Source organism: Myiozetetes cayanensis, unplaced genomic scaffold, assembly GCF_022539395.1.
Source record: "Myiozetetes cayanensis isolate MyiCay16 unplaced genomic scaffold, myiCay2020 scf6-25, whole genome shotgun sequence".
In the NCBI taxonomy this organism is placed as follows: Eukaryota; Metazoa; Chordata; class Aves; order Passeriformes; family Tyrannidae; genus Myiozetetes; species Myiozetetes cayanensis.
Genome location: NW_026087853.1, coordinates 13,700,982 through 13,727,112, shown reverse-complemented (window position 1 = coordinate 13,727,112; position 26,131 = coordinate 13,700,982). Strand labels below are relative to the sequence as shown.

The following is a 26,131-nucleotide window of genomic DNA, read 5'->3' as shown; positions in this document are numbered from 1 at the left end:
AATTGTCTGTTTAGTCTAGCTGTTGGAGCTTGGGCCTCAACACTGGTGAAAATTTGAAATTGTTACAGTTTGTCTCAAATTCTTTCCGATACTGTAATATAAAACTAGTAGAAATGTAGGAAAAGGCTCTGGCTTTTAAATAAATAATAAATCCCTACCATTTTCACTTTCTTTCAGATGGAACTCCAGGATGATGGTGTCACTTTGGGCTTAGAGAACAGCATTTCAAAAGATATAATATCCATCATAAACAATGTGTTCCAGGCGCCCTGGGGTGGTTCTCACACCTGTCAGAAAGATGAAAAAGCAGTTGAATGTGGTCTGTGCCAGTCCAGCATTCTGTGTTACCAGCTGGGTTTTGAGCTACTGGAACAGCTTGCTCCAAAGGAAGAAATCAGGCTTGTGGTAAGTAGAGCTGGGAAAGGGTCTGTGTTATTGGTGTGCTAAAACTCCTCTTCCTCATTTTTCTCGTTCCATTGTGCTTGAGGGAGCAAAGCTGCACTGACCTTTGGCATGAAGGATTCAGCAGGTTAAAGCAAAATGCCATTGAACTGTAAAATTTAAGTCTGAATTGATTCAAAGAACCCAGAGAAGATGACAATATTCATCCACTGTGAACTCTTCCCCTATGAACACTGAAGTGCTGTTTCACTTTGAAAGGTTACTCCTGTGGTACTGTATCTCAAATATAAATGTAAAATAATAAATTTATTACTTAGTGCTTTTTATTTTCTTTTAAAAGCAAAGAGTGGGTACTTTGAAATGATTAATGATTTTGAGTGAATCAGTTGTCAAGTGAGCAAGCCTTGATTGGTGCTTGACTGTTGAAAATGCTGAACAAAATACTGAATATACTTCAGGTTGAGTATCCAACTTCTCAGACACAAATCTGTACTCTCCATTCACTAGTTATCATTAAAGTCCTCTGTAGCTTTGCAGAAGAACCAGAGCATTTCCTGTGGTGGTGGTGGTTTGATGAATTTGTTTTGCAGCTATATGTCTATTATACATAACTGTTCCAACTGATAGTTGAACAGACAGCATCATTCTGCTTATTCTGAGTGGTCGTTTGCTATGGCAGATGTTTATTAGTATTTCTTTTTTCAGTGGAGGGCATAGTGATGCCCTTTTAAGTGTAAAAGGCTCAGAATTTCATTTGGATGTGTATGCTAGTAGCAGGTATTGTGCATCTGGTATTCAGTAACTTGTGCTAGAAAAATCTTCTCATGTCTGGTCAGTACAGATTCTCATCTCAAAATTAGCAAGTAGTTCAGTCTTGGGTACTGGGGCATGGTACCATTTCTAGGATCCACCCTGCAATTTACAACCTAAGTGTCACAACGGCAACCTTTAATCCTGAGGTCCTGGCCACTGGCAGAAGTAACTCCAGCCTAGTCCTTTGTTCAATGTAAAAGTAGTTGAGGTAGGTCCTGCCCCTAAGCCTGTAACTCTGCAGTAGTGTAGGAGATGCCTTGCCCCTGTCTGTTACTCCTTTCAGGCAAGGATGACAAACTTGGTGAAGCATTGGCTTCATGACTGGATCCTCCTCAGCTCCAATATGGAAATGCAGTTTCTGTTAAATTCATGTCTGAAACATAGTCTTTCTGTTGACATGCATTTGCTCATTCAAAATATTAGATAGCAGGTGATTTGAATGCACAAGTGTACATGGAACTAAACAATGCCTCATTTGAGCTCAGCTTATCACACCAAATGTAGCTTTAACAGCAGGATATAGAGAACTTCAAGAAATTAATTTAACCTATTATATTCTTAAAGGAGCCCACAGATAACCTCGAAGATAGTCTTCTGTATACTAGACCTGAGTTTATTATAGGAACTGAAGGAGAAGAGGAAGACAAATCAGCACCAAAACATGGAGAAAATCCAGGAAATCACACAGAGACCACAGAAAATGCTGGTAGGTTGAGGATGAGAAGGTTGAGTATTTCAGTAAGGCTTTAAAAGAAATGCTTTACTCATATAGAATACAAGTTTCTGAAACAGTCTTTCAAATTCAACAGTGCACAGTCACTTTTTTATCATGCATTTAATTATTTCAACATACTAATAAGAAGGCTGTATTTAGGTTGGTAGCATGTATGACTGTCTTTCAGAAAATTGTTAAAGGAAATTTTGACTTTTTGAACATAAAATAGCAGAAACATTGCATGCCAAATTGCATGCTATTCTAACTTTAGTGACTGCAGATTCTGTGGCTAGAATTAATATATCTTTCATCACCTTAACATTCCTTAGTTTTATTTTCAATCCACAGATAAAAAAATTTTAACGTTGTCTGTAACTTACATTTTTAACAGCGGTAAAAAATGACACAGAAAGAAAATTTTGTTATCAGCAACTTCCAGTTACCTTGAAGCTCATATACACTATATTGCAGGTAACATTGATTACTTGTTTGTTTGGTTTGAATTGTTGGTGAAGTGATGTAATTATGTTGAGCGTAATACATCTGCTTACACAGGAAATGTCAAGGTTTGAAGAACCAGACATTCTTTTCAACATGCTGAATTGTCTGAAGATCCTGTGTCTTCATGGGGAATGCCTGTATATAGCAAGAAAGGACCATCCACAATTTCTTGCCTATATTCAAGATCACATGCTGATTTCAAGGTAGGTTTTTATTGTGTATTTTGTCTTCATACTTTGTTGGTTCTCCAGCTATACGTTTGTTGTTAACATCAAAGAATTTGCTGGTTTAGTATGGAAAATTAACAAGGATGGTAGGGAAGTGTGAAAGGGTTAAGAAACTCATTTAAGAGCTCATTGCACAGGCTAATTAAGAGATTATAAATGAAACCAAGGTACCCTGTATTGTCCACCATGGCTACTCTGTCATGCACCATTTGTTTTGCAGTGAGTTAGAGTTTCTCATATTCAGTAATAGCATTATCTGAGACTGAGGTATCTTCCCTGACTCTACAGAATGAAATAAAAGATGATGTAGAGACAGGTACACAGTTTAACGTTAAAGCTGAGAGAACAACAGTATTGCACCTTAGTTTTATGAGGGAAAGGAAGCTTCTTCATTTAGAATCACAGTGAATTGGATTGAAATCTGTGCATTTTAAGATTCTCTTTGGAGAAAGGGACTTTACAGAAAACTAGCTGAATAAACATCAGCATATAATCTTCTAAAATAGTGTGTTCATCACCACTTGCAGCTGCTCTGTGTCAATTTCATCGAGCATCTCCTGAGGCTGTAAGGTTTCAGTGGACTAGAGAATCTGTCCTGAGTCTAAATACCAGCAAATTATGAACACTCAACATCAAAGTTATTTGTGGTGCCAGGGCAGTTCACGTGGCTTATGTGCTGAAACTGGTCATGCTGAAACTCCTAATTCATAGGACAGTTTATGTTCCACGGCAGTTGCCTTGAATTAGGCAACCTCTTTTAAAATCTGAAGTGTTTCAAAGTAAGGAATATTTGAATCTGGATTTTCCAGAGAAACTGACTCAAGTTGAATATTTGCAAGTAGCTCTGTTTTCCTGCAGGCCACTCTGTAGAATTCACATAAATACCTAGGATGGCTCACAAAAATTTTCATGAAAAGTGCATTACGTTTAGAAGAAAAGATATAAGGGGAGTGATTTTATAAGCAGGCTTGCTCTTTTTTGTCTTTCCAGTTTATGGGGAGTTGTGAAGTCTGAATTCTCTCAGCTTTCTTCCCTGGCAGTCCCACTTCTTCTTCATGCACTTTCGCTTCCCCATGGAGCTGATATTTTCTGGACAATCATAAACAGTAATTTCAACAGCAAAGATTGGAAGATGAGATTTGAAGCAGGTAGGCCTGAGAAATGTACTTTGTTTTCTCTTTGTTACTTCTCTGGAGAGATAGAACTTTCTCTGCTGTAACTGAGGAGGCCTATAATAGAGGATGATTTTTTGCTGCTTTGGAGAGTTTTGAAAATAGTCTGGTGCAAAACTATGGCACAACAGTGCCACAAAATAGAGGAAAACATGAAACATTTTGGATAATAAAAATCAAAATTACAACTCTTGCTAGCTATTTTTGTTGTTACTTTCTCAGCTGTGCATGTTTCTAGGAAAGGTATATTCATCAGTACATGAAGAAGCCATTGCCTAAATGAATATACCTCTTTTCTTTGTCTGGGTACGTGACTGCTACAGTGGAGAAAGTAGCTGTTTTGTGCAGATTTTTGGATATTCACTCTGTGACAAAAAACCACCTACTGAAGTACTCTTTGGCTCATGCATTCTGCTGTTTCCTGACTGCTGTGGAAGATGTCAACCCAGCAGTAGCTACAAGAGCTGGGCTATTACTTGATACCATAAAGAGACCAGCTTTACAGGTGGGTGCATTACATGGGAAAAAGTACATTCAACCAGGAAACTGGGTTTTCACCTGACGTTCAGATGTACAGCATCACAGTCACTGCTAACACGTCTTGAGGCAAGCATTATAGGTCTTGGTGATTGACAGAGGCACAAAATAGCCAAGGGAAATGGTACTGCCATACCCCCAACTTAGAATCATGGAATTGTTTACATTGAAAAAGACCTTTTAAAGGTCATCGAGTATGATTGTAAATACGTTCATGACTGCAGAGGATACTATTGCATTTGAACTGCTGTTATAGAAAGCTGTAAATATTTTTCATTACTTTAAAATAATTTGATATTTTTCAATTAAAAAAACACTTGTAAGTCTTATGACACCCTGCTGAGCTCACAGTGAGAAAATATACTTGAGCAAAACCAAACACAGCCTTGATCTTCACAGAATTTACCTAGGCATGTAGTTTTATCATGTGAGGGAGCCTGTCAGTCAGAATTCTTATGATTAAAACTAAGCAGATAAGCAAGATAAATAAATCTCATAGTACACAATACAGTTTTAGTTCTCTGGAGAATAGAATGAATATGTATTTTGAAATCTTCAGTGTTGCTGCCTATAAGAAGTTGCTAATATTTGCTGGTTTTATTCCATTTTGTACTGTTTCAGAATAGTTTCCAGAGAACTTGAGATCAACGAGACTGTTACCAGTATACCACACAGTATAACACACTTAATGTGTGGGCTTTCTTATAAAAGTTACATCTTGCACTACAGCCAAAATTCTAGTGCAAGTAAATACAGAAGAATTTTGAGGCAAAGTGCCTCTGATACACTTCACCATGTTTTCTCAGACAGGGGTATGTAAGCAAAGTACTTTGATATTGTGTGCCAAATGTGCAGTAGGACAGAACTTTGCCTGCACTTTTGCATTCCTCAGAATCTTAGCAAATTCTGCATTCTAAATATGATGTTCATATATCTTATTACTTACCTTACTTTCCCATTGATATCAATAGCATTAGTTCTGGCTTAAAGGACTTGGTAGAGAAAAGGATCTAAAGCTTTATCCTATACTAATTGACAGGAGTTGTGAGCTTTCACCTCCCTTTGCTTTAAAAAATCCTGAAAAGATTTCATATCTCAATTCTGTGTTATTTTTTTTTCCCTCTATAGGGTCTCTGCCTCTGCCTTGATTTCCAGTTTGACACAGTTGTCAAGGACAGGCCCACAATTCTTAGTAAGCTTTTGCTACTTCATTTTTTAAAAGCAGATATTCCAGCTTTGAGCTGGGAGTTCTTTGTGAATCGCTTTGAGACCCTGTCTCTGGAAGCACAGCTTCATCTGGACTGCAACAAAGAATTCCCTTTCCCAACAAGTAAGCAGAATCCAAATCAGTCTGATCACCTTTTATCATGTTGTGGAATTTAATCTTCCTGCAAGGGTCTGAGAGACTTTTAGGTATGACATGTATAAATTCTCTGAAATTAAGTAATCTTTCAGACCAAAAGAAAATAAATCGAAGTGAGGATTTTTTGACTGCCCAAGTATGGATTAAGCTATAGTCTGTTGCACCTTTGGGCATCATGTTTTGCTCTTCCTAGCATGTGATTGTCAGCCTTGGTTGAAATGCAGTCTGGTTCTATCATCAGCTGCAACCTGCATTACCCCACCTGTTCTATTGTAGCTGTTCTTCTGCAGTCAAGTTTGCTATTTTCAAAGTTCTGAAAGCATGTCTGACCCTGTTCTATGCTGGTCTGTCTGAACTCAGCCCTAGGAGCTGTAAGATCCTCAAAAAACAACACAAGAGGCACAGGGACTCCTGGAGCCAGTGTTCAGTTAACTATTCTTGCAGTGACAAATGTATGTAAATATTTATCCTGTTCATACTTGGTTTCTTGATGAGGTAGAATGTCTCCTTACATTCACTAGGAAGGGACTGAAAAATAATTCATGCATGATTGTTTAGCATTTAGAGTAATTGAAAACTTCCTAACACAAGTGGTGGCCCATAAGGAAGATCTATTTCCATCTGATTTTCTTGGAGGAGGTGGGAACAGCTGTTTGAACAGCATGTGCTCCCTCAGCAGCCTAATGCCTCCTCCTACATTTGCATGGAGCCCAGTGCCTGAAAATTCCCAGGTGCTGTTGCTGCTGCACAGGAGAGGGCTGGAACTGCAAATGTATTTTCTTCTCCCTATGTGAGTAGCTTAACCCAATGCTGGGAACTGCTGCTGTGGCCTGAGGAGGGAACCTTGACACTGTTTTCTGGCATCTCTGGCTGCAAGCGTAGGGTCATATCTTTAAATATGAATATTTGGGAGTGATTTAAATTACGCAAAAGATAATTTTCAGATTTCTTTTTAACCTTCTCTTTTCCATTTCAAGGAGTGGTGCAAAGGATGGGCTCACTGGCTTCAGTCACTCAGATCATTAAACTCAAGGGGTTTCAGTGCACTATAGACATGAGTTTGGAAAAGTATTGGTGACCCCTTTAAGACATGCAGTGATTCTGCTGTGGACACCACTGTAATTGCGTAATCAACACTCACAGGTTTTTTGTTCAAATCCAGGATGGTAGGTGTAGGCAGGACCAGAGGCAAAACTAGAGGCCAAATTTGTGTATGTGTGCACTAAATGTGATCCATACTCATGATATCTTTGCCATTTTAAATAGGGTGCATCTCATATTCCCTAAACCTGAAATTCAGGTTTTACTTTAAAGAACCTGTTTTTGTCCAATCTCTAAAGAAAGAAGTAACAGCATGAATTTTTAACGTAGTTCTGCCATTTGGGGTTTTATGGATTTCAGAATGAGAGCATGCAAATGAGTACCTTGCAGGTGGACCCCCTGAGCCCATTGGAAGCTTTCTTGACTGGAGTGGGACCTGGGGCCCAGTTGCATTTGGCACTTGGCAGCGCTGGGGCCTCACCATGCTGTGGAATGAATCCTAACTTGGTCAATTGCATTTGCAAAGCTATCACTGCTGTCCGGACAAATGTCGCCAACCTCAGTGATGCAGCAATGTGGAAGATCAAGAGGGCTCGTTTCGCACGTAACCGTCAGAAGAGTGTGCGCTCCCTGAGGGACAGTGTGAAGGGACCAGCGGAGTCAAAGAGAGCGCTCTCCCTTCCAGAAACCTTAACCACCAAAATTCGTTGAGTATCTATTTATGTTTTTGTGACACACCTCCACCTTCTCCCTGAGGATCGTATCCTATTTATGGGTACACACTGGAGCTGCCAATATTTATCCAGCTGGATAGCAAATTTAGGTTTCTGACTGTTTTGGGCATTATTCAGATAATGACACGTTAGTAAGTTTGACAAAGAACATAGACATTATATCTATGCTGTGTTTGTTTAAAATGACATAAAATACTCCAAGACTAGTTTGTATATAGATCTTTATTTGTGGCTAATACACAGTAGTTATGTCTTAAATAGATACAGTGTTTACAGAAAAATTCATTTGTTACTAATTTATCTATTATTTGTAATTATTGATCAGTGCATGCACATAGACATCAGCTTTGAATGTCTCAAATGAATTTTTGGATATATTCAGAATTCTTTTGTTAAGAAAACAATGTCAGTGCAGCATGTCCTTCCTGCTAGCTTCCATAGGAGGATGTAGATACAGGAAAACCATAGGTCTATATGGAGTGCCATGCAGATACCTTTCCAAGCAGAAATAAAGCTCAGCCACTCTCATTCAGAGAATTTTACAAACACAAATTATTCTTTATATTCAAATTGGACCTCTCACATTCCTCTTTTACCCATATAAAAGGAAGATAAAACTTTCGAACTTGGATGCTAGTGAACTATTAAGTTACTATTAAGTTAACACACCCTCTGCCCCTGAATATTTTGGGATTCTTAGGTAATCCTTCTTGACCAATTATCGATCCTGCATATGGACTCCTGTGTGATAACTCTTGTACCACTAAAATTAAATGATGGAGAACATTAGAGTTACAGAACATGGTGCACAAAACCTGTAGGGTGCAGAAGAGACATATTCTAAGCGGTTACACTCACTGCCTGACAACAGCGCATGAGCAAATGAACGTAAATATGCTAGCACTGAATATATGCCAAGTGTAAGATGTCAGTGCTACCTTATTAAACAGAGTTGCTCTTGTTTTTTTTAAAGCTGTGAGCTTGACCAGACATGAGCAGTCTGCACCAGCACTTGGAGGAACACCAGAGCAAACACCAGGTGGGTTTGACAAGGGAGGTGTGTTTTGATGGAACAGGAAAAGGAAGGCTCTAACTCTTAACTTTCTTACTGAATCATGAGATAAACTTACACAAGATGGAAGTTGTCTAAGTGGCACAGTGAATCACATCTCAGCATGGTTCCAAAAAGTGTGAATTGAAGCTTTGCTCTCCATTTGTAGTGAAAACTGCCTCCAGTTGTAAGTAGTATTTTGGAGTTAGGAGGAGGTTATTCAGAGGCAGTCAGCTATGCCAGCACTGCCTCACCTTCCTGTGTTTCATTGCCCACAAGTAAATCTTTAATAAACTGGCCCCGTGGGTCACCTGTGTTGAACCTGATCTTTGACCTTCAGGTTTTACAGACAGCTTTTCCTTGTCAGTACTGTAAATTATGCTTGTCTCTTCTGTATGCTTATAGACATCTTAAGTTTTTTATTTTGTACTTAGTGACATTTTGTGAAGATGTCACCCTTCTGTCAGGCATCTGTAGAACAGGTAGCTCAGCAGGGTCCAGGTAACCTCTAAGTAATTGTGACTACTGACAGTTCTTGCTTTGAGTACTGTGTAGACTGATGATTTGGAAATGAAAAAGTCTGAAATTCAAATCATGCTTCCTCTTCAAGACTTGGATACTTCCAACACATGCAATTTCAGAATCAGAACATACCGGCTTATTGGGTGATCAGCTGGTCAATCACCCAATTCAGGGGCTGAAAGGAAGATGTCTTGTCAGTATGGGTGCTGACTAAGCTGTGAAATGGAATAGCAGAGCTTCTGAATCAGTGGTATATAGCCTTGGTATATACTGCTAACCCAGTGAGAGCTGCAAGTCAACCAGTTCCTTACAGAACTGGTGAGTTGTCACAGACTCATTGAAGGAACAAGTGAAATAATGGTGTGATGAATAGATGTGTCAGTGAATGACTGTTCTTCACTTAATGGCACCAGTCACCTGGTATGTACTGGGCTTAAAGGAACTTGTCATATAAGAAGTGTCAGTCTCACAGTAGGCCTTGTTAGCCATTGTGATTTTATTAGATGTATTCCGGTATTTTGAACCTTCACTTTCCATGCTCAGGCTCTCTTCAACCTCCTAATCACCTAAGGTTCAAATGAAATTTGCACTAAAAATGTATATATAAAAAAAGTTGCATGTAGCTAGTAACTACTGATCTGAAGAAAAGTCTAATGATTCAGAATATCACAGATGATTTGGGAACTAGGAGACAAGTGACTGTCTCTTTCCTCCTGCCCAGTGTTTATTATTTCTTTCTGAAAGAAATAAAAGAAATAAACTCTTGTAAAAAAATTATTTTAAGGTTTGACTCATTGTTTTTCACACTGCATTGGCAGTACTGAGCATATCTGATTCGGCTAAGGAACTGACTGACTCCTGATCAGAGGCCGTACATCTGTTGTAGAAGAACATTTGTTTTATACATATCAGTTGAATGAACCAGTCCTCATGCTTGTCTGTTCTTCCTAGATCTAAAACTGTCATTCTTGCACAGTCCAAATGCAGGCTGAATTCAGTGTACATTTTTTTGCATTGAACACCAGGATCGTGTATTTGTTCCTGTATCCTCTACCTGTATCCTGGGCAGTCACTGAGAGAGTTTCATTGATAGGCACAGGGATCACAGTTGGGATGATGGAGCATGATATAATTTTGATCTGATGTTTTCTATTACATTGTGATATACCTTAGAGTAATTTGAAGGTAGAGGGGTCTGATATAAAGAACACATGAATAAAAAGGTGAGTCTGTGGGCATAAGTCTAGATTGAATTCAGCAATGGTGGCTGTATATTAACAAGCAGGCTGTGTGTTTGGTGATGTGAGGAGGTTTTGATGAGGGGTGAGGAGGATATAAGTGTGTATCTACATACCTTGTATGTAGGCACACACAAATGCACACAAATTCTGAGGGATAAAAGTTGCCTTAGCCACTGTAAAGACACCTCTCTTGGTTCCGCATTCTTAGCTTGAATCTAAACAGCCTCATGTGGTACACGATACCCTGCATCATGTGTTAATGAAATCAGTGTTTAGTTCAAGCTTGGTATAACTTAAAACCCCTTCAAGACAGCAAAAGAGGTTTTCCAGACTCTTAAGACCTATTGACTAAACTGGATTGTAGAGTTTTTGTAGTTTTTAACAAGTAGTTCTCCATTGCTGATTCGTTGCAGGTTTCTACATTAGAAGTAAAAATGGGGTGACTGACATTACCTAGACTTGATCCTTGGCAGAGCTGTGACAAACTACTCAGTGTGAAGCTCTTTTCACTGTGTCCTGCTCTATAGTTTTCTGTGAGGGTAAAGTGTCAGAAATGAGGGTTTTAATGCTTCAGGAAGTGTAGTAATATTTCTGGGAAATGAGATGCTGTAAAACAGTGCTGCAGAAACAGACAGGGGTCCTGGTTGAGGGCAAGTTGAATATGAGTCAGCAGTGCCCTGGCAGCCAGGAGGGACAACCATGTCCTGGGGAGCATCAGGCAAGGCATCACCAGCCAGTCAATAGAAGTTGCACTCTGCTCTGCACTGGGGCAGCCTCACCTTGAATATTGTGTGCAGTTTTGGGCGCTGCAATATAGGAAAGATGTTAAGCTATTGGAGAATGTCCAAAGAAGAGCCTAGAGGGGAAGCTGTATGAGGAGCAGCTGAGGTCACTTGGTCTGTTCCACCTGGAGAAGAGGAGACTGAGGGGACACCTCATTGCAATTACAACTTCCACGTGAGGGGAGGAGGAGGGGTGGGCACTGATCTCTGTGGTGACCAGTGACAGAACCCGAGGGAATGGACTGAAGTTTTGCCAGGGGAGGTTTAGGTTGGGTATTAGAAAGAGGGATTCATCACCCAGCAGGTGATTGGATACTGGAACAGGCTCCCCAGGGAAGTTATCACAGCACCAAGCCTGACAGAGTTCAAGAAGTGTTTGGATGATACTCTCAGGCACATGGTGTGACTCTTGGGAGCAGGGCCAGGAGTTGGACTCGATAATCGTTGTGGGTCTCGTCCTGGAAAAGTCCTGGGACATGTCTGTTACCTAGTGTTAGTATTCTGAAATACTGGCAAAATTGAGCATTTTATCACTGAGCTTCTAAATTATATTGTTCAGTGAGTGAAAGTAAAAGGAATTAATCTTTTCAGATTAATTACTCATTGAGTTCTGTTTGAAGAACCAGGATTTATTGAGCGCTCAATGATCCTTTTCCTCACTTCATCTTATCTCCTTCTTTGTTTTCTTGAAAATATTACAACATGTTATAGAGGTGAAAATAAATAGGGCTAATTAAAATGATTTAATGTCATCCTTAAAAATTGTGCCTTTATGATACAATGTCATGGAAAATTTTAACCTGCGTATAGTATGTGGAAAGATTATTTTTCAGTTGATGTCCATGAAGCTAAAGTTATTTTCTATGTGCATTTTTAATGTACTTCTGAAAATGGTTCTTGATTTACTTCTCATTTTAATTATTTCAGAATTCATTGTTTTTGCATCTGCAAATCTTGGTCCAGCAAAAGCTTCGATAGGGAATTTTCATTTTGAAGGAAGGTTTCAGTAAATAAAAAATCCCAGTGGAAACTGTCTGGAACAAAAATATTGTATAACATGGAGTTCATTGTTTCTTTTTGCCAAAATGAGACCAGGAAAAGAAAGTTATTCTTTATAAATATGGATCTGAAAATTCCACACCCCCCCACACACCCCGGTGGAATGACTTTTTTTCATTTTCACCTGTCATAGAAATAGCAACCTTCTCCCATGCTCTGCAAATCTTCAAAGCAGCCAATCAAACAAACCCCTTTGCTCACCCACCAGTAAAAATGTAAAATATTTTAACATTACTCAAAAAACTTATGGACACTGCAGTTTGTCTGGTGAAGATGCAGTTGTACCAGCAAAAGAGTGCCTTGTCAGAATAGCATATTGCATTGAGAATATGGGTAAATTAGAATATTAACATAAGTTTTAGTATTTACTATAAATATTAAGCTATGAATGTACAAAAAGCCTAGGGCATGTAAGCAACTTTAGCAGACTAAGGGGATATTAAATGCTGACTAATAACCCTAACACAGACATGCAGGAGCAATTTTAAGATTATACTTTGAGTAATCTTGCTTGTTTAATTTTCAAATTAAAATGTTGTTGCAAAAATAAGGACTATGTCCAGTAGTTGAAAGGATTTACACTTGAAATGAAAACAAGTGGATTGCTTTATAATTCTGCTTCGTACCAGCTTACTTTGTCTCAATTATTCACTGTCAGACAGATTTTAACCATGGGTCAGAAAATACATCAGAATACATTTTAGTAACAATTAATTTTAATAGTTCAGTTATAGTGTTTAATGAACAAACTAAAATTAATGGTGAAATAAAAAATTATGTTCATGTATTGCTCTATTTTGATGTTGTCAAAATATTTTTTTGTTCCCTTTGTTGACAATCCACTGAAAAATTTTTAATTTATTTTGCATGTAATGCATATATAATGCATTTTATTTATACAAAAATACTTCATCTAAGTTGCTGTTTTAAAATAGAACACTTTGGACTAATATACTTTTCTGTTACTTGGCTATGCATTTGTTCAGAATTATTTAATAAAAAGAATTGTATCTACTGTTGTGTGAAATGATTTCTACTTTTTCATTCCTAGTGTTACTAGCATGTAGAGCTTTAGGAACAGCTAAGCACTAAGAAAAGCTTTATACATACGGTGAGATGGAAGAGAATAATTTCAAAGGGAATTGCTAGAAAATTGTATTGATCGTGCATGGGTTTAAGAGTGACTGGAAATACTGTATTTTAAAAAAAAATTCAAATATGAGAATTAAAACATTTGTCCAGTTGGCAACTGTTATTTGCAGTGTGTCTGTTTTGGATAGTGACAGCCAGAACCCAAACTTTCCTGTGCTTTGTAAGTAGCCTCTTGTCTTTAACATGATCATATTCCCATGGAAAGTACTACAGATTAATTATTTCCATTCAGAGTTTATAAACCAAATCTTAAGCTTCTACTCTGGGAAGAAGTCACCAATGTTTTCACATAATACATAGTGCCTGAAAAACTAATAAATGATAATAGCACCTATATTTTGGCCCAAGTTATTTAAGTGAAATACAGATTCAGTGCTAAAAGGGAAAGTCTTTGTTCTTTGTTTAATCATTATTTGGCAGAATTTTTCATGTTTCCTACCTGTATTCTGTACCCTGTTTACAGTGTTACCCAGTGTCTGATACCAATGTCTCTTGTGCTGACAGGACAACCCTCCCCAGAGAATGATAATACAATAAAAGACCTGCTGCCAGAGGATGCTGGGATTGATCACCAGACTGTCCACCAGCTCATTACGGTGCTAATGAAGTTCATGGCAAAGGATGAGAGCAGTGCTGAGTCGGACATCAGCAGTGCTAAAGCTTTCAACACAGTCAAGCGCCATCTGTACGTCCTGCTTGGCTATGATCAGCAGGAAGGATGCTTCATGATTGCACCCCAAAAAATGCGTGTTTCAACATGCTTTAATGCTTTTATTGCTGGAATAGCACAGGTAGGTGAAGGCACTTACTACTTTTTGCCTCTGCCTATTGCCTGTTGTTGAAATGGTGGTAGCATGATATTCTCTGTAGCAAAATAATGGCTAAATGTTTTAATCTGACAAACTTCAAGACGTCTTCTGTTGGTGAAAGAATTTCTACTTTCTACTAGTAGTCTAAACTTGCTGCCTCATTGGCATAGGGAATGGTTTTGTGTGCATGGAGGCATGCAAATACTTTTACTGTATGAAAAATTAGAGACTGCTTCAGACCTCCTTGTCTTCTTTCACTAGCCTGTGAATGCCTTACTTTCCTCATGTGCATTTCCTCCTTTCCTCTTCAGGAAGACCTGGGACCCACGTGTTCTTGCTTGTTTCCCTGTGTGAATGATCTGTGAACTCTTGAACATTCTTTACTTTGTAGGAGGCTCATTTTTGTTCCAGTACTTTCTGTTCTTCCTTTCCTAGGGAGTGTTGTCACCACGATGAACTTTTGCCTGTAGTGCTATGATAAATGACCAAGCACATCCTTGCCTTGTACCTTCTTTCTCCATCTTGTAAGGAGGACCATAATTTTCTACCTCACAAGGCTCTTCTAAGGCTCAATTAATTCTTAATCATAGCAAGTGGATGATACTGGTCTGAAAAATATTTCACACTTACAGAGTATTATTTGCAGTGAAGCATCATCATGACTTCAATACTTTTCCTTATCACAGACTCTCATAAAGGATTACCTTAGGGGAATAAGAGCGTTGTGATTTCAGATGTCCACTGTAACCTTCAAATTTCAGTGATCGTAGCTGACCTGATTTTCAGAAGTACTGCTTACTGCAACTGTAAATATCATGGTCTGCCTTTCTCTTCTACCTTTGAAATGTCTCGTGATAGCTGAATTCACCATTTCTGTTTAAAAGCTTCATAATTGAATCCTGGTTCCTCTGACATCAAATGGAGTTTGAGAACTTCAGTGGGCCAGGATTTTTTTCTGTGCATTAGACATCAATACTTAAGTTTATATTTTGGGGGGATTTGTTTCTTAGCTATAGGGTTGCTTAGTGTTGGGAATCAGCTTTACTGCAAGAGAAATGCTCTTTGCAGTCTGAAGATGTGTTTACACAGTGCAAAGTCAGTACTGAGCTCTTCAGAGATCTATTTTAGTTTTAGTTCCTGCCGAAGTCATAAGTACTTGCTTTCACCGCCAGCTCCACAGAGGTTGGGATTGGGTTAGTTTGCTGGTTCGTTGATTTTGATTCCAAGCTTTGTTTCGAATGGCCAGTTCAAGGAAAAAAAAAAAAAAAAAGTCAAATATCTCTTCGTGTTTTTCATCACAAAACCTGAGTGTTTTGCACTGCCGCAAACACGGCCCGCCCGTGCGGCGCTGGCCGCCGGTGCGCTGCTGCCCCGCGTGGTGGCGCTGGTGCGCAGGCCTGGCCCCGCATCCATCCCACATCTCCCTGTGGGAACCTAAACAATGGGTCTGCTCGGCATGAGACGTGTTTGCCTTACAGCCTGTGCTGTGCATTAAGGCAGCGCTCCGTCTGCTTTGTATGGATGAGTTTTTCCTAACCGTGCTCCGTAACTATCATCAGTCCTGCGCTGCAGGACCAAATTTGGTGATTATATATCATGTATTCGACAGGCTCACCCTACATGGAAAGGCATGGGGTTCATCTGTTTAGCTTTGAGCGTGTAACACAAATGTTTGAGACAACTGTGCATCAAACTAGAGAATTTTACAGGGAAAAACTAGTCATCTTGTTTAGAGAGAACTTGAGACTTGAGTTTAGTGTTTGTAAATTAGGCTCATCCCCTTCTTCTAATGAAAAACAAAACAAATACAGACTGTCTGTTTAATGTACAGAGCTCCTGATAAAATGTGCTTAGTTCACTGAAACTGCAGGGACACGTTAGATCTTGGGGTTGTGCTGGAGTTGGTGTGGCCTGTTGTTACACCTCCCCAGGTGTCAACCAGCGTAGGTCAGCATCAGAGACGAGGGCTTTGTGGATCCTTGCTAGGATCTGGTTTAACTGCTGATTTCAAGGTGTGTGATTTTAAAAATAGCTAATGTTGCAATGCTAATAGGAAGATTATGAAAAATAGTAATGCAGTTTCAATCAGAAACACAGTTGTACCAGGGTAGTGGGAATATATGGCCTCACTGCACCTAAAGATCAGGTTTCAAACCTCTAGGACAGACCCCAAATAGCATGATGCTCTTCAAAGGTCATGGAAGGCAAGGCATATGAGTAGCAGTAATCACAGCAACCTGTCTGCAGCAACACTGCCCCTTAAGATTGATGAGCATTTTATTTAAAGCAAGATATTTTTAATTTACTTTATTGTTGAATCCTTTAGGATATGTATGCTTAGACTTCCCACATAACATAGTGGACACACTTGTACCTTTGCTATAGTGGAGAGTGGCATTCTAGTGTCATTACCTAATTCCAGAACCTGGGGTTTAAGCACTTAATGTGGCAAGCCTGTTGAGAAGAAGAATGAAAACTGGCAAAGCAGTGTTAATACAAAGCCCCCAAATAATTAAAATACACAACAGCCACTCCCAAAGCTCAAAGCTGCATCCTATCTGTTAAACATGGGATATACATGATATGGTTTTGCGTGTTGAAATATGATCAGCTTGTGCTATAATACAGGGCTATCCCAGCATAATATACTGTATGAACTTACCAGTGTATGTTAGAATTTAGACTGTACTGGATGAAAGGCTTTCAGAACACATTTTCTTTTGTTTAATTTTGCCTATCTAGCTAAAATGAGAAGGTGGCAAGCTGGTAGAAGGCTTCTAACTGGTAGTGAGGCTTCCTTAAAACTATCTATTTCTTTTGACTTAACTAGGACCTCAACTGTATTAATTATTTTATTTTTCAATGTAAGCGGATTTAGTTGTGGTGAGGTAACACCTGTGCTCTTTTCAGGTGATGGACTATAATATTAACCTGGGAAAACACCTTCTTCCCTTGGTGGTGCAGGTGTTGAAATATTGCACTTGTCCTCAGCTAAGGCATTACTTTCAACAGCCTCCTCGCTGCTCCCTCTGGTCCCTCAAACCTCACATTCGGCAGATGTGGTTAAAGGCTTTGCTTGTTATTCTCTATAAGGTGAGTGGTCTTAAAAAGATGCTGTCCACAGAAAAATTTATGCTTCAATTTGAAATTTGTTGCAGGGAGTACCTAAATGTACAACAAGTTAAAGTTTTATGAAGAACATTTTCTTTTATATGCTTACTTATGCATTTAATTTCAATGTCTAAAATAGGCTTTCTTCTGTTCTACTGACTTCATCTGTTCTTCTGCAGTGTATATTGTCTTTCATGTGTTTACCTGAGAATGATGTATGAAATTCCAGTGAGAAGTATTTTGAGTAATTTTGCATTAGTTTTGAAAAGTTAGTAACTTTAAATGGGGGAGTGTGTCAGTTTAACAGCTTATATTCTTTAGCTGAGTGATGCTTTTAGGAAGTGTTGTTAAATGGTAATGTGTCTATGCACTGAAATGGAGCTGTGAGTAGTTTTGATATGCTTAACAAATTTCTAGGAAGTCTATAGGGCATATAAGGAAGTGGAGACACTAGATGTTACTAATATGGACTTTTAATATTTTATTAAAATAATTATGTGTACAAAGCCAACAACAGTCCTGCTTCTCATGGTGTAATTGTGAATGTATGATAAAAGGAAGGCAAAGGGCATCCAGCTGACCATATTCTTGTAATTTTTCTATTTTACTGCCTAAATGTTTATCCAAGGAGAAAAGTTAGTTTGTAAGCTGAAGTTTTTCTCTTTCGCTGAACAGTACCCCTACAGAGACTGTGAAATCAGCAAGATTGTACTTCACCTAATCCACATCACAGTCAATACCCTCAACGCTCAGTATCACAGCTGCAAGCCCCATGCAACTGCTGGTCCTTTGTATAGTGACAACAGTAACATAAGCCGATACAGTGAGAAGGAGAAAGGTACTTTTAACACTCTGATTTGTGTGATAGTCATTGATTTAATTCATTAAGTCTTGCAGTTGTTGTAGAAATGGGTAAATATGGTCTGAACCTTAGAGCATAATACTCAGAATTAAGTCTGAACTGTGACTTACCTGACCAGCTATAGCCACCTAAAGTGAAAGACATTCACAGTTGCTCCATAGGTTGAGCACAGCACAGCAGTCTCACATCTCTCAGGGGGAGTGTATCTTAGACTTAGTGGTTTGGTCACCATGATAGTGATGATAGTTCTTGGCCTTTTCCATGGCAGCGATAATTGACCATGTTCACACACAAGGTGTGCAGGCAGCCTGACACCACATTCTGATCTTACATTGTAATAACTTGGAATCATAGCAAGAAAAGAGAAAATTATGAATTCAGTCTATAGTTTGCCTTTCTCTGTTAAAGGAGCTGAAGTTGACTAGCTTAATGCAAATGTAGTTGTCTAAAGCCAAAGAGAATGGTTCAGCCTCTAGAGTCAGTGTTCCATTGTTAACTCTATGTGCTTGCGAGGGTACTCTGATGATGTGAGCTGGTGTAAGCTTGGGACTTGAAGTAACATGGTGTAACTGAGTGTAATTCCTTACAATTCTGAGGTTTATTACATGATAAGTGTTAGTGATCAAAAGGTTTTGTCAGGTTTAGCAGGTTCTTTTGATGGTAATCTGTAGCTACCTTTCAGCTGTTTTGCCTTTTATCTGCTTGTTTGCGATTTACGTCCTCCTTCTCAGGCTTCTTAGTGTGGAGCAGACTTCTGAAGGAAAATCCAAGAAGCACTCTTATTATGCCTGTTGATCCCTTTTCCTCTTTTGCTGCTTGTTGCTTGAGAAAAGATATCCAGCAAGAGAAGAACACATTTTTTTTTTTTTAACTGAACACCCAGCTCTAGAAAATTAAAGCAACCTTACATGGATTTAACCTATGTATTCCACATTCTCACTCACTTGGAAGTTTCGTATTGCTAGTGGAGGGCTAAGAGTGTTTAAATAACTGTGGCCTTACTATGAATTTATCTTTGTTTTGAGCCAAGTTAATGATTTAATTCATAGTGACTTAATAATGCTGAGGGTAGTAATAATACATTTACAAAAGTGCATTCACTTTCTGGATTGATTGTGAGATGTTTCTAAGACAAAGTGAGGTGACTAAGTACCCAGCTTGTCCAGCACTGGTTCCCTGGGTGGCCTTGTGTCTCACTTCATCATTGTTTCCCTGTGTTTACAGTAAGGTTAATAATATTTACTTGCTTTCCAAAGCTGTTGTGATGGGCTTTGGGCTGCACAGAGGTAAAGGACCATAAATGGGCACATTTTACTCTGTAAATACTGACTTAACCATAGGGCTTATTCTCCTCCCTTGTAGAAGGGCTGCAGAAAAAGGAGGATGTAGGAAAGTTTTCTTCCATCTGCAAGGAGCAGCCAATATAATTCCATAGGGACTTGGAAAGTTGAAGCCTTTCCACCTTTTCTTAGGGGACTTTCGTTTAATCTCTGGTCAGGTAGTGTGTGTTGCTGTCATCATCAAAGGTGGTGTTCAGATAATGAACAAATGAGGATTTTGTTGACAGGCAGCAGGAATCCCTATGCTAAAGATGGATTTTCCCACTATTGAACCTTTTTCCTACTTTTTCTGCCAAACTTTGTTGTGGGGTTTGTGAGTGTTGTGGGAATCAAGTATACAGACTGCTGTAGAACTGGTGATAAATATTGTGAGAAGAAGCATTTGTTGCCAAGAGGAAGAAGAAGTTACACATAGGACATGACATTAAAAGCGATCTCCTAACTTATTAAACCCAGTTCCTGTAGAAATTCTCACTATCAAACTTATTTGATTTTTCTGGATTCGTCATTTCAGTTGTGTATCTTATGCCCTGGTGCTTTTAGGTGGCAGTTCCATAACTTCACATGCACTAGCACTTTCTAGAAATCTCAAAGCTAAAGATATTTATGTCAAGTTTAAGTCTTCAGTTTTTGTACATTCTAACTCTTTGACTTACTTGCCTCTCCACTCCTAGACACCAAATACATTTCCTCTCCATATTTGCTTGCTAGAATAAACAAGGCAAACTTTGTGCTCTGTTTTCTTTATTGTCCCAGTAGTGTTTTATTTCCTTGGAGATGAATCACTGGATGTAGAATCACAGAATGATTCCTTGTGATAAATATGGATTTTTCCTTTTTTTATTTCTGTTTCTTTTAATAGCCATTTCATACAGATGATGTGGCATTTTGTAGATGGATAAATAGATTTGGATCTTTCCTTCTCTTTGCCATTTTCAACTGTCAGGTCTCAGAGCATAATGTTTTACTATTACTACTTAGATCAGTAATTTCATAGTTCATACTCTTAGGTCTTATTCTTTTAGCAGCTTCTCCAGATTATCCATTTCTTCCTTTTTCACTTTCATATTTTGTTGGTTTATTACTGACCCTCCAGTTCTTGTATTAATTTCCATCTTCTTCAATTTACCATTTCTCACTGAGCATTTTGAAGTTGTTTACTCAAGTCAATGTCCCGATCAAGTGTATTTCTTCCATCTAAACAATCTGTATTATTATCAGTAGAAAAGATCAGCTTAGAATTGTAAAAGCAATAGTATACTTTTGTTGTGTTGTAACCCATTTTTCATTTATCTCTGACCTTAACTGAAGATGTAACAAGAATGACAAAGTTATACCTGGGATATAAATTTTCTTGCAAACTTCAGGTGATTCTTAATTTTTCAATTGAAATTTAATTGAAACTAGCTAGGGTTTTGTTACATGGACAGCTTTTCATTCAAGAAATTGCACTCTCTTAAGAGTAATGAAGCTTTTTCTTTCTTCAGCAGAGGAAGACAGTGTTTTTGATGAATCTGATATTCATGATACACCAACTGGACCTTGCAATAAAGAGTCTCAAACTTTCTTTGCAAGACTGAAAAGAATTGGTGGCAGCAAAATGGTGAAATATCAACCAGTTGAGATGAATGCTCAGAGAAGTATGAATTGTTTTGTTGGTATAAATTCACATAGAAATACAATTTCCTACTCTTAGTTTCAAGCTACCACCTCTCTTTGTATAGTTTGTTGCACTGCCTGATTTGCATACAACTACTCTGTCTGGCTTAAAAGAGTAGATACTCATTTTCCTGAATGAATTATCTTTCAAGAATCTCAGAGTAGGCACTCAAAAATAAAAATATCTGAAATCAGCAGTTGTTTTCTGAAACTTTAAACTCTTTTGAATTATTAAAAAAAAAAAAAAGAGAATTTGCTGGCATTTTCTTTGACCATTGGGCTGAAGAATTTTCTCAAGTTAATTTTTTTCCCAGAAATTGATTTTGTTGATGAGGTGGGACTCTATGGTAAGCAGATTTGTTGTTGCTGCTACAAGTATTATGCTTTCCCATTGGCAAAAATGGTTATTTGGGGGGTTTGAAAAGTTGAAGCTATTTTGATTTCAAATTTAGGGTTCTGAAATGAATAACCTAAAAACGTTGAAGAGATTTCCACCACCACCCACCTGCCTTTTTTTATATTCAGGTGTTTGCATCACGCGGGGGTGGGGGATGATTCTGACTAGATCAAACATCGACTTCAACTTTTCTCACTTCTTTTTTTGCATGGTGATTCATATGTGGAGTGTTTTGAAATATGGGGATATTAATGATTAGGAATATCCTGTTTTATGTGAAAATGTGTAATTCATGATAATAATGACAACAGTGATAACCCTTAAAATGTTCTCAATGAGTATGTTGGTATAGCAAAATACCAATGCAGCGGTAGTACCAGCAAGTGTAGCTGTGCTCACTTCCCTCCTCCCTAGGACAAGGTGGTATGACTAAGTGGTGTGATAGTTGCTAGACTTACTACTAATACTACCCTTGCTTCTTGAATTAGAAGCATCCATTTGAAGTCCACTTTGTTGCAGTAAATTAATGTAGGTGTACTACTTGCAGCCAGCCCAAGTATCTGTACAAATGTCTGCTTTCAATGCACAAGGCTAAACAGTCTATCTTCAGGGTACATCTGTCCAGGATGAATAGAGTTTGGACAGTATTTAGATAAACCCTGTTATCCAAAGAGCAGGTTTTTATTATTATTCATTATAAAAATCTGTGCAATGTGGTTCTGAGGTTAAAACAAAATGTGGACAACTTTGACTAATACTGGGTTCGTATTTAAAATGCTAGTCGTGTTGAATTGTGAGATAAAGATGAAGATATCTGCCAAAAGTCTCCAACTGAGGTAGTATTAGCTCTTTCTGTTTTGATCAGGTGAAATAGAGCTGGCTGAATATAGAGAGACGGGGGCCTTACAAGACAGTATTCTACGCTGTGTGAGAGAAGAAAGCATTCAGAAAAAAAAACTGCGCTCTCTAAAACAAAAATCTCTTGATATAGGGAATGCAGACTCCCTGTTGTTTTCATTAGATGAACATCGCAGGAAGTCCTGCATAGACCGGTGTGACTTAGAAAAACCACCTGTCCCCGCTGCTTACGCCATGCACAGGCAGAGCGATTATGGACGATCTCGGCAGAATTCTTCTACTAAAGCTGAAAATATAGAAACACAAGAAAGTCTTCCTCGTACAGAGAGTTTCCAGGAAACAAGAAGGCCTGTCATACCAGAAGTTAGGCTAAACTGCATGGAAACCTATGAAGTAAAAGTGGACTCCCCAGTTAAACCTGCTGGTCCCAAGGAAGATTTAGATCTGATAGATTTGTCCTCTGATTCAACATCGGGCCCTGAAAAGCATTCAGTGCTTTCCACTTCAGACAGTGACTCTTTAGTCTTTGAACCACTTCCTCCCCTTAGAATAGTGGAGAGTGATGAAGAAGAGGAAACAACAAACCCCCTGAAGGATGAGGTCTCTGGCAAAACTGCTTTGTCATCTCCTTCAACTCCTATCAATGTCTCTGCACTCAGCCTGAGCACAACTCCGCTGGTACAGTTCAGCATTGAAGATTGCTCCAAAGACTTTAGTTCTAAGGATACAAGCAACAATACTTCATCAGGAATAGAGGAGATCATTTCCACTTCTCCCAAAGATCAAAAGGACTCTTCAGAGTTAGTTAAGCCAGAAGAACCTCAGGACATGTCCTCTGGGAACACACTAACACTGAAACAGAAAAGGGACCTGCTGCAGAAGTCATTTGCCCTTCCAGAAATGTCCCTTGATGATAACTCAGAGCTCAACGTGGAGGAAATTAGACCTAGTGGAACAATTCCAAGCCCAAATGTAAAGACAGTCCTTATTAAAGTCCCCGAAGATTCTGAAAAGCAAACAGAAAGTGATAAACTTGATACCAACACAGAGTCTGACACTGAACAAAACGCAGAGCAGAAACAAGAAGAGGAGACTGAGGAGTCAGAATTTAAGATTCAGATTGTTCCTCGCCAGAGAAAGCAAAGGAAGATTGCTGTGAGTGCTATTCAGAGAGAATACCTGGACATTTCCTTTAACATCCTTGACAAACTGGGAGAGCAGAAGGAGGCAGGTGAGCTCACTGACCCAATCAAAAGGCTTATTACTGCATGAAGGTTTTAGTAACAGACTGATGTAAGGAGAGATGTGTATATTTGTAGGGAGAGATGTGTATGTATAGCATCTGTCGTGGTCCCAGGCAGTTGAATGCTTCCAGGTGTTTGTTTCTCACAAGGAATGTGCTGATACAGGTATCATGCCTGTGCAAGGGCCCATCTGAAAAGGAAGTGGAGCTCAGTGACAAAAATATTCATTGTGATTCAAAGTTGGGGAGTGAAACTCCATGGCCTTTTTATGCAGTGAGTCAAAAAAAATGGTCATACCTCTGTGCCTTTTATCCTGCTGAACTACTCTGAGCTACACTGATTCCCTTCTGGTGTAGTGATTTTTGGCCTTTATTTCTTTTGCCAGCATAAGGCAGTGGAAAGCAGAGTGGACCACAAGGTGCAAAGCTGAGCAGGCTGTAAACTTCAGAATTAAGAGCACTTAGAATTAACCACAGTTTGCATTTAGGAGCAGACATACACACATATTTTGGTTTTATACACTAAATAATTTTGTATTGGGTATCCACAAAGTTTACATGGCATGTTAAAACCTTTGTAAAGACTTAAAATTCAAGCGTGGGGAATCCTCTGTGTACCCTAAGTTTTTTCTGGTGATTTCAATGCAAAGTTACTAAGTTTTTTCTGTTTCCTCAGTTTCCAGTTGAATCAGTCAAACAGTTTCAAAAACTGTATGCTGCTGCGCTTTTAATTGTGTGGCTGTGGTTTTTTTCCAGGATTTTTCATTTATTATAATTTTACCGGTCTTTTTAACATATTAATTAAAAAAGTACAGAAACCCTCAGGCCTCAGTTCTTTGTTGTCATTGCAGTGAGGGGGAATATTTATGTGTTCCCAATCTCACTTCTTTCTTAATTACTTTACAGACAACCACAGTATAATTTCATATTATGCTATTTCACTTTTACAAGGAGCAGAGTGTAATCATAGTTACATTGTTCCCTTTATGTTTCAGGCTTGTTGTCCCATTTATGGTTCTAGTAAGCTGAAGAACTGCTGGAGCTTTATAAAAACTAAAGAGAACTGAGTGCCTTTGAACCTTTCATATGGGTTCTTAGAGAAGCAGGGTCCTGAAAGAATTGTGCAATTAGACTCAGTGCTTCTTTGACCATTCATAAGGGCCAGTTTTCATGCAATAACTAACACCATCATCCCTGAAACTGCCGTCCCAGTTCTGAAACACCAAGTGGAATCTTTTTAGTGAAAGAATCTTAAATTTTATGAATCTTTGGGATCAACTGCTGGATCAACAGCCTTTTGAAGGGTAAAAGAGACGACATTTTGGAGATAAGGCTTTTAAAAGATGTTAAGCCATCACTTAAACTATATTTACATCCGTGGTAACTCTGTAATTTCCATGTTTGTGGTTCCAGTAATCATTCTATGAGTGCAATCAAGATCAAACGATGTTCATTTTTTAGTTCTGAGCTCTAAAGATCACAGGCAGAAATCTCCTTTAAAAAGTGATTTTGAGCACTAGATCCCTGTGCCCCTATAAAAATTATTGTGACACACACACTGGATCCTTTTAAAACTGCTGGGAATGCCTCATGGTGTATGGATGACTGAAATGATCTGAAAAAGCACAATTTTCACATGCAGATCCGGCTGCCAAAGGACTTTCAACACTGGAAATGCCAAGAGAGTCATCATCTGCACCGACCCTTGAAGCAGGTGTCCCAGAGACAAGTAGTCACTCTTCCATATCAAGTAAGTTTATCTCTGGTTTGAGGATTAAATCAAAGTTACTGTATTTGTGCATCAAATGCTTATCATGTATGGTAAATTCCTTCCTCTAAGTTTCATGGATTCTTGGAAATAGTGTGTTGGATATAATTAGAGCTGTTAAACCTCTGAGTGTCAGCAGGATTTTAGCAGTTAATGGCTGCAAGATTTTCTGTTGTGACATGGCAGGTTTGATGTCATGTGTTGTGGTTTTCTTGACTTAAAGTAGATAGCAGCTAAAAGCAGTATTTCACTAAAGCATTGTCAACTGTCAGTGCGCAGAAGCAGAGGATGAGAACTCCACAGGACTGTTACTGTGGCCTTTGGAACATTTCTTGCTATACTTTAGGGAAAGAATCTCTTGCAATTTTTGTAAAATGCCTTGAATGCCACTTCCTTGGCTGCTTGCTGTAATGTGGTAACTATTTATCTGAGATTCCCATTTCCATTCAACTGAAAATAAACTATGTTAACTCAAGTAGAGATGACACATAGATTAACAGACCACATGAAGATAACATGATAAGGTGGAGGCATCTTAGAACACTAAAAAATTCAGAATGGGGTGTCCATCTAGGTAGTGTTAAATAACACATCTGAAGGCTGATGGGACAGAACTCTGACTCGTAGAAAAGGGAGGGGAAATGACTTTGATACCAGTGAACTGTTAGATCAGCTCAAGTGTCTTGCTGCGCTTCTGTTTCAGATTGCTTTAGAAATGTTAAATTTCAGTTTCTGAAATTCATTGTCTGCTGATTTGATCAGAAGGGGTGTC

The 26,131-nt window shown here is 38.6% G+C and overlaps 1 protein-coding gene across 11 annotated transcripts in view; it reads left to right on the top strand.

The window, feature by feature from the left end:
• Positions 1-26,131, top strand: part of UNC79 (unc-79 homolog, NALCN channel complex subunit) — a 108,465-nt gene that overhangs the window by 37,480 nt on the left and 44,854 nt on the right. For 9 of the 11 annotated variants that reach the window (XM_050335074.1, XM_050335077.1, XM_050335069.1 and 6 more), the window contains 15 exons: positions 178-405; positions 1,780-1,921; positions 2,322-2,401; positions 2,486-2,634; positions 3,649-3,806; positions 4,154-4,335; positions 5,496-5,697; positions 7,298-7,477; positions 8,479-8,544; positions 13,817-14,103; positions 17,032-17,214; positions 17,908-18,070; positions 20,922-21,074; positions 22,356-23,579; positions 25,234-25,341. In XM_050335074.1, coding sequence (XP_050191031.1) covers positions 178-405; positions 1,780-1,921; positions 2,322-2,401; positions 2,486-2,634; positions 3,649-3,806; positions 4,154-4,335; positions 5,496-5,697; positions 7,298-7,477; positions 8,479-8,544; positions 13,817-14,103; positions 17,032-17,214; positions 17,908-18,070; positions 20,922-21,074; positions 22,356-23,579; positions 25,234-25,341 — 3,505 coding nt within the window. The remainder of the gene's footprint in view (positions 1-177; positions 406-1,779; positions 1,922-2,321; positions 2,402-2,485; positions 2,635-3,648; positions 3,807-4,153; positions 4,336-5,495; positions 5,698-7,297; positions 7,478-8,478; positions 8,545-13,816; positions 14,104-17,031; positions 17,215-17,907; positions 18,071-20,921; positions 21,075-22,355; positions 23,580-25,233; positions 25,342-26,131) is intronic. The other 2 variants (XM_050335070.1, XM_050335072.1) reach the window with 2 other exon arrangements.